General features: G+C 39.6%; 1 protein-coding gene across 2 annotated transcripts in view; it reads right to left on the reverse strand.

The window, feature by feature from the left end:
• ADAMTSL1 (ADAMTS like 1) overlaps positions 1-15,324 on the reverse strand; it is a 1,026,618-nt gene that overhangs the window by 438,546 nt on the left and 572,748 nt on the right. For both annotated transcript variants that reach the window (XM_036856350.1, XM_036856351.1), the window contains one exon: positions 593-720. In XM_036856350.1, the coding sequence (XP_036712245.1) occupies positions 593-720 (128 nt within the window). The remainder of the gene's footprint in view (positions 1-592; positions 721-15,324) is intronic.

Here is a 15,324-nt window from a genome sequence, read left to right on the forward strand (position 1 = left end):
GCTTAGGAACTGTTAGCCACTCTTACTTCCCCTTTCATCATCTCTCCCAGTGTTCATGCCCCAATTTCCACTGCACTTTCTATTCTTCCAAATCTCATAATATGTAAAACTCATCATTCAGGAAACAGAATGACCTTGGGGAACTTCTGGCCATTATAATATCTAAAGAAACCAAATCAATATATCCTTCATTTGCAAACTACTTGGTAACATTGGAATCCAACATAATATGCTATTAACGTTAATATTTTTGTTATTATTGTCACCATAATTAAGATGGTACCAAAAGTATAATATATTATGGAGCTATAAATGCTAGATCCATTTCTAATAATAAATTTTCCTTCCAGTTCTAACATGAAAACAGATAAGAAAATTTGCTTGGTGAATGAGATAAATTCTATATTGCTTATCATATAAGGGTATCTAAATACTTAGCTGGAGATGGTCATATTTAATTCTTTGGACCTTCCTTTCATTCCTTCATCTGGATTTGTGTGCAACAAAATGCTCTGCATTTCTCCAAAAGTATGCCTCCAACCTGCTCCCTCGGGGTCTTGCAAAAGCCCCAGGCTGTGGGTTCAGGACTTACTTGCTGCTGAGGCAGCGCCTCAGCGAGTAGGAGGCCCCTCCACCGCAGGTGCGTGAGCACTCACTCCACGGGCCCCAGGCGTCCCACAGGCCGTCCCGGTCCTCCTCAGAGCGTGCGGTCCTGGAGCTCTGTGAGGAACGAGAGGATGGTCAGTATGAGTCCTCAGTGAACGCGGAAATGTGCGTCCTAAAGCGTGGGTGGTCTGTGTGTCTGTACATGCTGGCCTTGCTGAGGATGAAGACGGGTTCAGATTCTCAGATTCTTTCCAATTTAATACTGTGCATATGTTTAGGGAGAGGGATATTTGAGTTCAAGGACCCTGGGCTGTGACTGAAAAGGGCAAGGGACTGCATTTATGGGAGTGAACAGAAAAAGGTGGCCAGAAATAAGAATCTGGCTCAGAGGAAGATAGATTGCACTGAAGTCACAGTTTTGCCCAGGGTTCATGAGTCTACTCTTTTGTTGCTTTGTGAAGAGAGAAGCTGCACTCAGAGATGTTTCTGCTCTGAGAAGATTGGCATGTGCATACCAGCACTGCTTTCCAAAATTTAACATTTTATACAACTGACTCTTTTTTTAAATGAAGCAGCGTCATTCCTAGTTTTCAGATGTGTTAATGAGAATAATTGCATGAAGTAACTTCAGTAACGCAAGGATTGGCTCCAGACAGACAGATTTGCTTGTTATTGACAGACTTCCTAGTGAAATCTGCATTTACTGTAAGGAAAATTGTTATGTGTAGGTCTCCATGTAGTGCTTCACATTTCTTAGAAGAGTTAAAGAGAAAATTTGTGCCAGTTACATAATAGAATAATAATAATAGTTAATAGAACAGGTTCTGAAGTTAGAAACTGCCTGGGTTTGGATATGGATTCTGTTTTTTAAGTAATTATATGTCCTTGTACAAGTAACTTACCACCTCCCTACACTTCAATTTCCCTTTCTATAAAATGGGGATAATATTATAACCATGACACTACATCCACGTGTGTGCATGCACACACACACAAAACACACACACACACACACACTGTAGAAAGACTAGTTATACAAACTAAACTTAGGACTAGAGTAAATCACAAATAAATATTACCTATAATTATTATGTTATTATAAATTGAGAATGTGTCACATATGTACGTTCACAGTTGTATTAGTCTGCTCATGTTGCCGTAACAAAATACCAGCCTGGGTGTTTTAAACAATAAAAATTTATTTTTCCACAGTTCTGGAGTCAAAGTCTGAGACTAGGATACCAGCATGGTTGGCTCCCAGTGAACACTTTCCTTTTGGGTTACAGATGGCTTCTTTGTCACTATGTGGTCACATGACCTCCACTTTATGTGAGTAAGAGAGGGAGGGCAAGCTCACTGGTGTCTCTTGTTAGAAGGGCACTAATCTCATCATGAGGGCCCCATCCTCACCACCTCATCTAACCCTAATTATCTCCTAAAGGCTCCATCTTCAAATAACATCACATTGGGCAGGAGGGCTTCAACATATAAATTTGGGGGGGATACAACTCAGCCCATGGCAAGAGTTCTACAAATAGCTAGTGTAAACTGTGGCCAAGTTACTTTACTGAATAAACCAAGTGATACCCGTATAGTAAAGGTGGTATTGCTTCATGTCAATAACATACACATGACAAATGTTAAAATTTCAAAACTATTTATATTTGGAAAAAGCAAACTGTAAAGAAAATGTGCATGATAGGCAATATGACGGTTCATCTTCAGTTTTTTCTCTAAGGAGAGAGCATAGGCAGTGTATAACATTGGAAGAGCATGGAATACAGAGGCGACAGGAGGGTAACCTCTTATAAAGCATTGTGAGAACTTGAGATGATGCAAGTAAAATGACCAGCATATAGTAGGCTCTATAAATGGTAGCTCTTAAAGACTTTCTCACGCCCTATCTAGTTATACTCAAGGCTATATCATCCAATTAGGAGGAGCTCCTGAAAAAGAAAAGCACATTGTTTCACCCCTAGAAAACTATTTATTTTGCAGTAATGGGATTCTTTATAAATATGTTGCTATGGGGCTCATTTGTCAAACTGACTACTCCTTGGAACTTTTACAGCCTGTATAAATGGAGCCACAAACCTGGCCTGAGAGTATTATATCAAGGATTGTCTAGCTGGTGCATGCTATATTTAGAGTCCTAAATCATTTGAAATAAGCAGTAGGATAGATAGTGGTTAAAAGTAGAGACTACAGACGTACTCAGCCTGGAGTGGAATATTGGCTCCAGGGCCTCCCAGCTGTGATGTTCTTGTGCTTCACTTTTCTTATCATAGAATGGAGATAATAAAACTATCTACATCACTGAGACATTGTGAGGATTAAAATAGTTAATATATAAAAAGCACATAAGGCAGAAATAATCCAAGTGTCCATGGGGGGATGAATGGATAAACAAAATACGCTATAGTCATATAATGGAATATTATTCAGCCTTAAAAAGGAAGGAAATTCTGACACATGTTACAACATGGATAAACCTTGAGGACATTATGCTAAGTGAAGTAAGCTAGATACAAAAGGATGAATATTATATGATTTCACTTACAGGAGGTACCTAGAGTAGTCAAATTCATAAAGACAGAAAGTCGAATGGTGGTTGCTAGGGGTTGGGGGGAGGGGGGAATGGGGAGTTATTGTTTAATGGATACAGAATTTCAATTTGGTAAGAAGAAAATAATTCTGGAGATCGATGGTGGTGATGGCCACATAACAATGTGAATGTATTTACTGCCACTGAACTGTACACTTAAAAATGAGTAAGACAGTAAATTTTATGTTGTATATAGTATGCCACAATAAAAACAAATACATATGCACATTTTAAAAAGCTCACAGGGCCTAAATAATAAATACTATGTAAGCATTTGATGCTATTATTAACATTATTATTTAATATTACTTATTAACATCATGGGTAGCAGTGTTTTTTTTTTTTCTGCTGAGCTTAGTTGAAACACTGCACTATGTAAGGTTCATCTTTCTTAAAACCCTGACTTTCCCACAGCAGAACCTTCCAGTCTCCTGCCACATGACACTGACCTGGTGATATGACCTGCCAGGAGCTTGAGGTTCCTATAAATGCAGCATTGAATAGGAAACAGAAACACATTGGTTACCCCCAAACCTGTCCTTTCTAAAGGAAGTATTTACTGAGCTCCAAAGCCTGGTTTTTAGGGTTAATAAAACCAATCTCTAATCACAGCAATACGGGGTACTCTGTTTCCAAGCTTAATACACTAGTGAGGGAGGAAAGACCCTTTGCCATTTAAATATACATACCGAGTCTCTTGCTCACCCAGTAAATTCATTCCTCAGATTTTTAAAAAGTTTATTGTGCACCTCCTGGCTCCCATTTTGTTTGCTCTGTGTGACTGGAAGATGGTTCTGTTGAGAGAGTATTTGCCTGATGCAGTAATTATTTCCGTGACACACATGCACTGTACAATGCAATTTCCCTTATTTTATTAAAATTCAATCTGACTGAGATGAAAACCAGCATCACAAATGCTAGCCTGCATGAAGTAATTAAACTAAGCAAGATGAGTGATTACAAATTATGATACTATCCAATTACTACAACTGAAAAAAAAAATTCCACATGCGGCATTCACATGTGAACTCTACTTCCATGTGAGGTAAGAACACCAGAATGCCAAATCCTGCAGCAGTTTCTCTCTGGCAGCTCTCTGGATAAGATATTTAGGAAATAACGTATGGCTGAGATTTGGTTTTTCTAGAGAAGCAGATTGTTTCAAACTCTGTGCTAAAGTTGCTTGATATTTTTCATGTGCCTTGTCTGGAGAGGCACTAAAATGGCTCTAAGGTGAGTGTTCACTGACTAAACATCTTACCTCATCACCAGTTACAAGTTTCCACACAACTAGACATATTAGATGCCCACATTTCTCTGAAGGACATTGCACGCTAGCCCAGAAGAAAGCCATGGACCTATTCCTTAAACTGGAACAAACTCCAACTTTTCTTTTAACCAGCAGAATAAACATAATTCATTTCAACTGAATTCATGTTTAATGTTAGAGAAAGTAATTTTCCTCCTCTTTAACTGTGCCAGATTTTTACATCTATAACCAGAAATGACATTTCAGCAATGCCTTGCAGGTCATTTAAGACATAGAAGCATTTGCTTATTACAGTTGTTAAGAGGGCCTTCATTATAAATAACTTTCGTGCTTAGTCCAGGTGGGACTCATGTTTATTACTCTCTTGTTGTGGAATGTGCATTCCACTTCACAGTAGCATTTTTTAAAAAGTGTAAACTTTGAATTGCGTCTAGGAAGAAAAACTGAAGCAGAAGAAAACAGGAATAGATAATGAGTTGCCTAGAGGCAATGCTGATTGCTTCTGAAACCAAAATTCTAAGCTTTCCCATTACTTCCCAACCAGTGTTTCTCGATTTGATTTCCATCACATAAACCTAATATTTTAATGTCAATGTCTCAGAAACAAGGTCATGAATGCTATAAAAACACAGTGATCAAGAGATTATTCCTGACCACTGCTAGAAATTTCAGCAACAGTGTCAGGTGAGACGATGGTCTTTAGCTACTAATTGACGGAGAACTAAAGTGCAACCATTAAATTCTGTATGTAAGCCAAGGTTTCACCAATAGGGGATTTATCAGAAAAGGTCAAAACTGCATCTGATATTGAACTTGAGGGGAAAGCCCATTATAAATTTCCTTCTTAGTATAGCACTTATTTTTTTCTATAGTCACTGGATGGGTTAGAATGGATAACTGGCACCTCCTTTGAGTTGACATTTCAGAAATCTAGTGAACACTGAGAGGAGAAAGGCCTGAGTCTTGGTTCTATAATCCTATGAAAATTGAATACATCCTTTGAGTTATTCAATTTAGAAAAAGTCTAGCTATTTCTAGATCTTTGGTGCCACATGATGACCTTTGAATGTAGCACTGATGACGACTCCTAAATCAACTACAGTTGACCTTTTAACACTTGGGGGTGAAGGGTGCTGACCTGCACTCAATTGAAAATCTAGTGTAACTTATGGCCGGCCCTCTCTACACGCAGTTCCTCCATATCCACAGGCCATGTAGAGCTACAGTCTTTACTATTGAAAAAATCTGATATAAGTGGGGCCACGCACTTCAAACCTGAGTTGTTTATGGGTCAACTGTAGTTTCTTGTTAGAAAATTCAGCCATCAACTTCTCAGTTTCCATCCATCCTTGCTCCTGGTCGGTTAAGTGATTCTAAGCCTCAGTCCATGCCAACTGCATGGAATATAGACTGTGGCCGACATCACTGTATACCTCCTAGGAATATTCGAAGAAGATTAGAAGAGCTTCTCTAAATCCATCAACCGCAGAATGGTGTCATTTTCTCGCCATTACTGCATATCTAAACATGGTTTTTCATCTGATCATTTTGTGGTTAATTTCAGAGGCAATTGCAGCAACCAGGTCTCAGGTGAACAGCTTTAAGCCTGACAGCTACAAGTAGTTAACAAACTTAGAGTAATCACATGAAGCAATAGTTTCCCTGCACCTCACAGCCCAATAGACACTTAACCTCAGAATGACCTCCTATGTACCTCCTTATCCAGAACCCTCTTCCACTGGAACCTGAACAGGTTATCAAAGACTTAGGAAAGATGTTGTAGGACAAAGCACAAATTAGCAATAGGAAGACAGAGTTATATCTACTCGGAGATACATACACAGAGTATTTGGAAAATATTTTTTCCAAATGTTGTTACAAGAGGTCAAGTGATACAGAACAAAATGAAAACGAAAGTAGGTTCTGAGGAAATGGATGATAGGTTTTTGTAGACTTGAAGTCTTACAGCAAATGAAGTTATATTATAAGCAAAGTGTTTTTCAGACATCAACAGATCCTCAAAAGTAGCAAAATGGGTAATGGGATGAATGGAAGAGCGATTCTTACTCTTTCAAAATCAGCAAGGAGGTTTTCCTCTTCTCCCAGACAGACAGCATTTAGCTTAAGCCATCTGGACCTGTGTATGTGATGTACTAAATGGATGTCACACACCTCGAAATTAAAAAGGCAGGGGGGGCAACTCCTCCAGTGATGAGAGAACCATTTTTCCTGTGCTGTGCCCATGCAATGTGGAGAAATCTATACAGAGGTACATCCCATCTGTGTACCAAGCTTTGGAAACGAATCTGCAGACTTCATTTTTAGCTTCCCTACATCAGGTCCCTATAAATCTTACCTAATCCTTGGCTTCTTTAAGAACTTGGAATACAGGTTCTGCCGCCAACTGTACGTGGTAGGAGTCGTGATGCTCTGCTCCTGAGAGCTTACAGACGTTAAGCAGTAACCGGGCTCTTGTAAAAGTCCATTAGCTTTTTGATGTACTTTCTTAAAGAGCAGGGTGTGTGGATGGATACTGAGGCATGCGCCTTCCCAGATATTCGCTGCTGGCTTTGCTGAGGAAATTTGGATCATCTGGTTCTTATCACAGCTGCACTGCTGGGGAATATGACGAGCTGCCAGTGACACAGTCCACAGTCTTCCAGAGGCCACTACGTGAAGCCTGTCCCTTGCTACTGAGGAGAAAAGTCAGTTCTGTAACAGGGTGGAAAAGCTATCTAGGCCACAGCAGGACTTTTGGGTACCTCTTCTCCTTTTCCTTTTGCTGTGTCCATGCATGCACACACAGGTGCCCCTTTCACATTGCTGTTAGGGCACCTAGCTGCGCCGAAACCTAGGGGGTGGGTGGTGAGGGGAAAACGCTGGGATTTATTAAGTACCTATGTGCCAGGAAGTATGCTAGAATTTACATGGATGAGAGTATTTAACCCTCACGATGAGCCATGTCAGGTAGGAGAAGATTTTTCCTATTTTACCAATAAGAAAATTGAGGCTCAGAGAGGTTGAACACCTTGCATCAAGGTACAGGAGAAAGAGCACAGGCTTGGGGGTGGGACAGACCTTCCTAGTCATCTGTTAGTAAACTTGACGAGAGCCCTTTGTTGGATCTCTCTAAGCCTGGGTTTCACCATCTGTGAAATGGGGATATTAATGCTTCTCTTCCTACGGTGATGGTGAAGATTAACTGGGAAATCATATGTAAGGTGCCTAGTGTAGTTTCTAGCATGTTGGTGTTAATTACTTCATCTCTCCACTCAGGTCACGAACATTTGCCCCCCTGCCCCATTCCCCTCTCCCCTTGCCAAGTCACACAGCTAGTACCTGGTGGGACCACGTTTTTTTTGTTGTTGTTTTTTTTTTTTTAACATCTTTAATGGAGTATAATTGCTTTACAGTGTTGTGTTAGTTTCTGCTGTATAAAAAAATGAATCAGCTATATGTATACGTATATCCCCATATCCCCTCCCTCTTGCATCTCCCTCCCACCCTCCTTATCCCACCCCTCTAGGTGGTCACAAAGCACCAAACTGATCTCCCTGTGCCATGCAGCTGCTTCCCAATAGCTATCTATTTTACATTTGGTAGTGTATATATGTCAATGATACTCTCTCACTTCGTCCCAGCTTACACTTCCCCCTCCCCATGTCCTCAAGTCCATTCTCTACGTCTGCATCTTTATTCCTGGCCTGCCCCTAGGTTCATCAGAACCAATTTTTTTTTGAGATTCCATACATATGTGTTAGCATATGGTATTTGTTTTTCTCTTTCTGACTTATTTCACTCTGTATGACAGGCTCTAGGTCCATCCACCTCACTACAAATAACTCAACTTCGTTTCCTTTTATGGCTGAGTAATATTCCATTGTATAAATGTGCCACATCTTCTTTAACCATTCATCTGTCAATGAACACTTAGGTTGCTTCCATGTCCTGGCTATTGTAAATAGGGCTGCAATGAACATTGTGGTACATGACTCTTTTTGAATTATGGTTTTCTCAGGGTATATGCCCAGTAGTGGGATTGCTGGGTCGTATGGTAGTTCTATTTTCAGTTTTTTAAGGAACTGCCATACTGTTCTCCATAGTGGCTGTATCAATTTACATTCCCACCAACAGTGCAAGAGGGTTCCCTTTTCTCCACACCCTCTCCAGCATTTATTGTGTGTAGATTTTTTGATGATGGCCATTCTGACTGGTGTGAGGTGATACCTCATTGTAGTTTTGATTTGCATTTCTCTAATGATTAGGGATGTTGAGCATCCTTTCATGTGTTTGTTGGCAATCTGTATATCTTCTTTGGAGAAATGTCTATTTGGATCTTCTGCCCATTTTTGGATTGGGTTGTTTGTTTTTTTGATATTGAGCTGCGTGAGCTGCTTGTGAATTTTGGAGATTAATCCTTTGTCAGTTGCCTCATTTGCAAATATTTTCTTCCATTCTGAGGGTTGTCTTTTTGTCTTGTTTATGGTTTCCTTTGCTGTGCAAAAGCTTCAAAGTTTCACTAGGTCCCATTTATTTTTGTTTTTATTTCCATTTCTCTAGGAGGTGGGTCAAAAAGGATCTTGCTGTGATTTATGTCATAGAGTGTTCTGCCTGTTTTCCTCTAAGAGTTTTATAGTGTCTGGCCTTACATTTAGGTCTGTAATCCATTTTGAGTTTATTTTTGTGTGTAGTGTTAGAGAGTGTTCTAATTTCATTCTTTTACAAGTAGCTGTCCAGTTTTCCCAGCAGCACTTACTGAAGAGGCTGTCTTTTCTCCATTGTATATTCTTGCTTCCTTTATCAAAGATAAGGTGACAGAGTCAAGATGGTGTACGAGGAGGATGTGGAATTCGTGTCTCCTCACAACTAAGGCACCTACCAGGCACCAGTGGGGGACCACGCACACCTAAGGGGGACGGGAGGAACCCCCAGAGACCAGTGATCTCTCCTTTTGGCTTTTCCCCCCCACCCTTTTTTTTTTCTCTTGTGGTTTTATTTTACCTTGTTGCAGTTGTTTCAATAATAGCTTTACTTTTCTTAATATATTTTTTATCTTTCTAATTTTATTTTATTTTTTATTCTTTGATATTGTACTGCTCCTTTTTTGTTTCTTTCTTTCTTTTTTTTTTTTTTTTATAACCACACCACGAAGCTTGTAGGATCTTGGTTCCCAGGCCAGAGGTCAGGCCCCAGCTCCTGTGGTAGGAGCTCCGAGTCCAAACCGCTGGACTAACAGAGAACCTCAGACCCCAGGGAATATCAATTGGAGTGAGTCCTCCAGGAGGGCCTCATCTCAGCACCAAGACCCAGCTCTATCCAGCTGCCTGCAAGCTCCAGTGCTGGACGTCTCAGGCCAAACAACCAGTAAGACAAGAATACAGCACCACCCATCAAAAAAAAAAAAAAATGAAACATCAAAAAAATATGTTACAGACGAAGGAACAAGGTATAGACCTACAAGACCAAATAAATGAAGATGAAATAGACAAACTACCTGAAAAAGAATTCAGAGTAATGATAGTAAAGATGATCCAAAATCTCAGAAACAAAATGGAGAAAATACAAGAAACATTTACAAGGATCTAGAAGAATTAAAGAGCAAACAAACAGTGATGAACAACACAATTACTGAAATTAAAAATTCTCTAGAAGGAATCAATAACAGAATAATTGAGGCAGAAGAACGGATAAGTGAGCTGGAAGATAAAATGGTGGAAATAACTGCCAGGGAGCAGAATAAAGAAAAAAGAATGAAGAGAATTGAGGACAGTCTCAGAGACCTCTGCGACAACATTAAACACACCAACATTTGAATTACGGAGGTCCGAGAAGAAGAAGAGGAAAAGAAAGGGTCTGAGAAAATATTTGAAGAGATTATAGTCAAAAACTTCCCTAACATGGGAAAGGAAATAGTCAATCAAGTCCCGGAAGCACAGAGAGTACCATACGGGATAAACCCAAAGAGAAATACGCCAAGACACATATTAATCAAACTATCAAAAATTAAATACAAAGAAAAAATATTAAAAGCAGCAAGGGAAAAGCAACAAATAACATACAAGGGAATCCCCATAAGGTTAACAGCTGCTCTTTCAGCAGAAATTCTGCAAGCCAGAAAGGACTGGCAGGACATATTTAAAGTGATGAAAGGGAAAAACCTACAACCAAGATTACTCTACCCAGCAAGGATCTCATTCAGATTCAATGGAGAAATTAAAGCCTTTACAGATAAGCAAAAGTTAAGAGAATTCAGCACCACCAAACCAGCTTTACAAGAAATGCTAAAGGAACTTCTCTAGGCAGGAAACACAAGAGAAGGAAAAGACCTACAAAAACAAACCCAAAACAATTAAGAAAATGGTAATAGGAACATACATATCGACAATTACCTTACATGTAAATGGATTAAACGCTCCAATCAAAAGACACAGACTGGCTGAATGGATACAAAAACAACACCTGTACATATGCTGTCTACAAGAGACCCACTTCAGACCTAGGGACACATACAGACTGAAAGTGAGGGGATGGAAAAAGATATTCCATGCAAATGGAAATCAAAAGAAAGCTGGAGTAGCAATTCTCATATCAGACAAAATAGACTTTAAAATAAAGACTATTACAAGAGACAAAGAAGGACACTACATAATGGTCAAGGGATCAATCCAAGAAGAAGAAATGACAATTGTAAATATATATGCACCCAACATAGGAGCACCTCAATACATAAGGCAAAAGCTAACAGCCATAAAAGGGGAAATCGACAGTAACACAATCATAGTAGGGGACTTTAACACCCCACTTTCACCAAGGGACCAGGTTTTATACTCATAATCTGACCATCTTTTGTGCTGACTGGCTTCCAATTTTGACCTTCCTTTCCATTTTAGACAGCATTTTATCAGTACACAGTTTTTTTTAATAGAATGACAAGCACTAATGTTGTTGCTTTTCTTCTGAAAAATGATTTTGTCCTTAGCATCCTTTCTCAATCTAGGAATAACAACTTGGAGATGGAATTAAGACAGCTTCATTACTTTTTAAGAAATGAAAGCCTGCCTCTGCTCAATGTCAAATGCTTCAGGAAGATTTTCATTTCAGAACGAGGGTAACTTGATTTGTTTGTATTCCATCCGAGGCCCAGGCTGGATTACATCTCATCTCGGAAACTGCTGAGAAACCTCTGGGCATTTTGGAAGGCTCAACCAGAACACAATTTCACAGCCAGCTGAATTCAAATCGATAATTGCTGATATGAGCAAAGATTAGTATTCAGGAAATTTGTGACTCGTCATGGAGTATTTTGAGCCAGTTTATCTCAAGGAAAGGCCTAGTAAAATATTCTATCACTGTCAGTTTCTACTACTTTAGAAGCATAAACTTCACAAATAGAAAGACTCTGCTTTGTTGTGATGCTGATAGAATATTAACATAAATACTACTATATATTTCTTTTTCTGAGAGAGATTTCAAACAAGTTTGGATGAAAACCTATATATATATATATATTTATGTGTATACATATACATATATGTATGTAGATTATGTATATACACATATACATATGTGTGTGTATATATATATGTGTGTGTGTGTGTATATATATTTATATATACATATAAATCTTCCAGACACACTCTCTGAGAGAGTCTGGAAGATTTAAAGAGATTTTCTACTAGAAAGAGCCTGTCAGTCTGGTTTTCTTTTTTCCACTGTAATAATTTTCTTCTTAATAACAACTGTAGCAGCCAAACTCCTAAACCTAGGGGCCGCTCAATTAGGAATAGAAGGCTGAAACTGGTAATTCCATTTCTTTTACAAAAGAAAATTGGACAATAGGAGACTTGTATGCTGTAGAAACTGCAGTCATTTAAAAAAAAATCATCTATTCCCATGTTTGCACCGACCGTAATTACTTCCATGGCCTTTGCACTGTACCGATATTTTGAAGCCATTCTTCTATTTCTCCTCAAGTGTGAAACTTAAGCCATTAACCTGGAGTTCTAAAACTGAAGCTCCTCTTCCTGGTTGCTTTTTTTTTCTAAGAAAGAAAAAATCTCCAGTGGAAAATAATCTATAGGCCAAGCACCAAGGAAAACAGTGACGAGTTATATCCTGGGGCATCCACACCCCTCCACTCCCCAGAACAGGCATATTTGAAAAACCCCCTCAAATGAAATTCCTTCTTCTGCTCTTTTTGTGAATTCCTGACTTCCTGGTGAGCCAGTTAGAAGTTTCAGTTTCCGTTTCCATCTCATCTAACCCGAGCTCTGTCCAAACTGCAACTCCCATCAGCCATAGTTTTCTGCAGCACAGGCAAATTTTGCTGCAATGCATTTACAAAACATCTGTAGAACTAATGAAACATCAGAGGCTCTGGAAAGCACATGTTGGGGTTTGGAATCAATGGAGAAAGAATTCCTGACAGAGAAAACGCTCACTTTGTGATTCCTTGAGAAAACTGGAAAGTTAATAGATTAATATGGCTTAGAGTTTGCTGAACAAAAACCCCAAACTGCAATTGATAATAGAGAAGCTGGAAGAAATGACTAGTTCACTTCACGCCACAATCAAGCCTTTGGTTTTAGGAGAACTTTCCTAACTCTTCTTTGGTTGACCATGGTGCCATCTGAGCCAAGAAAGAAAATTTGCTGAAATGGTTCTGAATGAACTTCCAGAGGACTTTGGGTGTGTAATTTACGTTCCTGCCCGACGCTCATGATCGGGTCATTTCTCTCTCAAGCGCCATTCAGATACTGCGGGATGAATGTTTGGAATCGAAATCTAAAACATTCTCTCTGACGCAATATTATATTTTCTTCTTTCCTGCATTCTTTTTTCTACTTTTGCTCACATTAAATTCCCTTTACCCAGAAAAAGTATTAGAATGATAAGCTCTTACTATCTCAATATTTTAATTTGCAATTATTTGATGTTGCATCCATGCATTATCAATTTGCAAGGATACATGAAACTGAAAACAAGACTCTGTAGCTCTTTAGGGTGATCCTTTTACATAACAATGATCTTCCCAGTTAGACTGTAAACTTGCTGAAGGCAGGAATTATGCTTTCTATTTTTGAACTACCTACTGTTGGCATTGCAATAATTCCTATGCATGCCATTTAGAAGAAAATGTAATAGTTGTGGACAAATATTTAAGAGAGGGTGAAAGGCTTTGGAAGTATGTTTTGTTTTAAATCTTAGATTACTCATTTACTTGTCATCTGTTTCTTAAAAACATACATAGGATATACAATAAGCACAGGAGTGGGTGGGGAGGGGGAGGGGGAGGGAGGGGGAGAGAGAGAGAGACAGAGAGAAATATCTAGTTACTTAAAATTTCCAAGTGGTTTCAAGCTCTGGGACTTTATTCTTTTCTTCAGTTCAAATGCATACCACCACCCGCCCTCCTCCACACTAGGAGATAAATTTTGTCAAAACACTGCACCTATGACTCAGATCCATTTTTTAAAGCAACAGCTCTCTCAATTACCATATCTCTGTATCTTCAACAGATAACATTCCCTCTAGTTTTAACCTGTAACTGTAGCTATAGGTAGCAGCTTGAATAATTGGAACAGTTTCACGAGTTTTGCAGTTTGGCAGTAAATCATTTTGAGGGTCTACTTATGGGCCTGATGATCCTTTTCCATCATTAAAGTAAAGCAAACCAACCCGGCGTCCCAGCAATCCAGAAGCACCATAATTGCTTAATGTAGATTCACGCCAATCATCAGCAGATTTCCTTCGCATCTATACCTGACTCAACACTCAAGGACAACACTCAACAGGGGCCAGGAAGCCTTGTAAGCGAGGCATAGGTGGCAATCAGCAAGTTAACTTGCTGCTTTGAAATGACCGTCTCCCATCCACGTGTACCAATTTCAACAGCTCCCTATTCGATTCTCAGCATCTCCCAGTAGGTATCAGCGGAGCTCACTACCGCATAGCCCTCTGCCTCTTGGCTTATGGAAGAACCTGTTGCTTTCTCATGGATCTTAAGTTCTAATTCTGCATTCTTATGTTTCCTTTATAATCTACTGAGGAAGTGAGATAAACAACAACAACAAAATATCTGACTGCTCAACATTCTCTGCATTTAATCACATACCAAGTCTCATCACTTCCACTTCTGAAATGTCTCTCTTCCACTCCCACCCTCTCCAATCCCTACTTTCACTGCCTTAATTCTGGTTCCAGCATTTCATGCCTGGCGTTTTGCAATAGGCTTCCCATCTGATTTTCGGACCTCAGCCTCTCCACCCACCAGTCTGTCCTCCACACTGCTGCCCGTTACCTTTCTAGAATGCAGAGCTAAAGTTCACTCCCTAACGGGGTCCTGTGGTTCCACTGCCTGCCTAGAGCTGGTGGCATCAAGTAATAGATTTCAGATGGGCTGTGAGGACTCAGAAACGGTATGCAACATTTTGGGTGTTTGTGTGTTATTATCATGCTTCTGGAAAGAGGATTCATAGCTTTCATCACGTTCTCCACAAAAGGTTAAGAACCACTGAGTATAAGATAAAGTCCAAATTATTAGAGTGGCATACAACACCCTTCCTAACTTGACCCTAAATCAACGTTCTAGACTCATTTCTGTCACACCTGATCACACATCCTTGACACTCTAGTGGCAGGGCACTGCTGCTCAGTCAGACAAGCTGCTTGGGCACCTCTGATATTCTGTTCATGAGCCTACTGTTGCCTAGATTGCCTTCCTCTCCGTGTTCCTTGCATCTTTTTCCTTCTTCGACTTGTGTACTTCTGCTCCTGCAGCTCCCATGCCATCTTCTCGTGCAATGTTCTCTAATCTCCAGGTAGAATCAATCACTGCCTCTCC

Source organism: Balaenoptera musculus, chromosome 6 (assembly GCF_009873245.2).
Source record: "Balaenoptera musculus isolate JJ_BM4_2016_0621 chromosome 6, mBalMus1.pri.v3, whole genome shotgun sequence".
Classification (NCBI taxonomy): domain Eukaryota; kingdom Metazoa; phylum Chordata; class Mammalia; order Artiodactyla; family Balaenopteridae; genus Balaenoptera; species Balaenoptera musculus.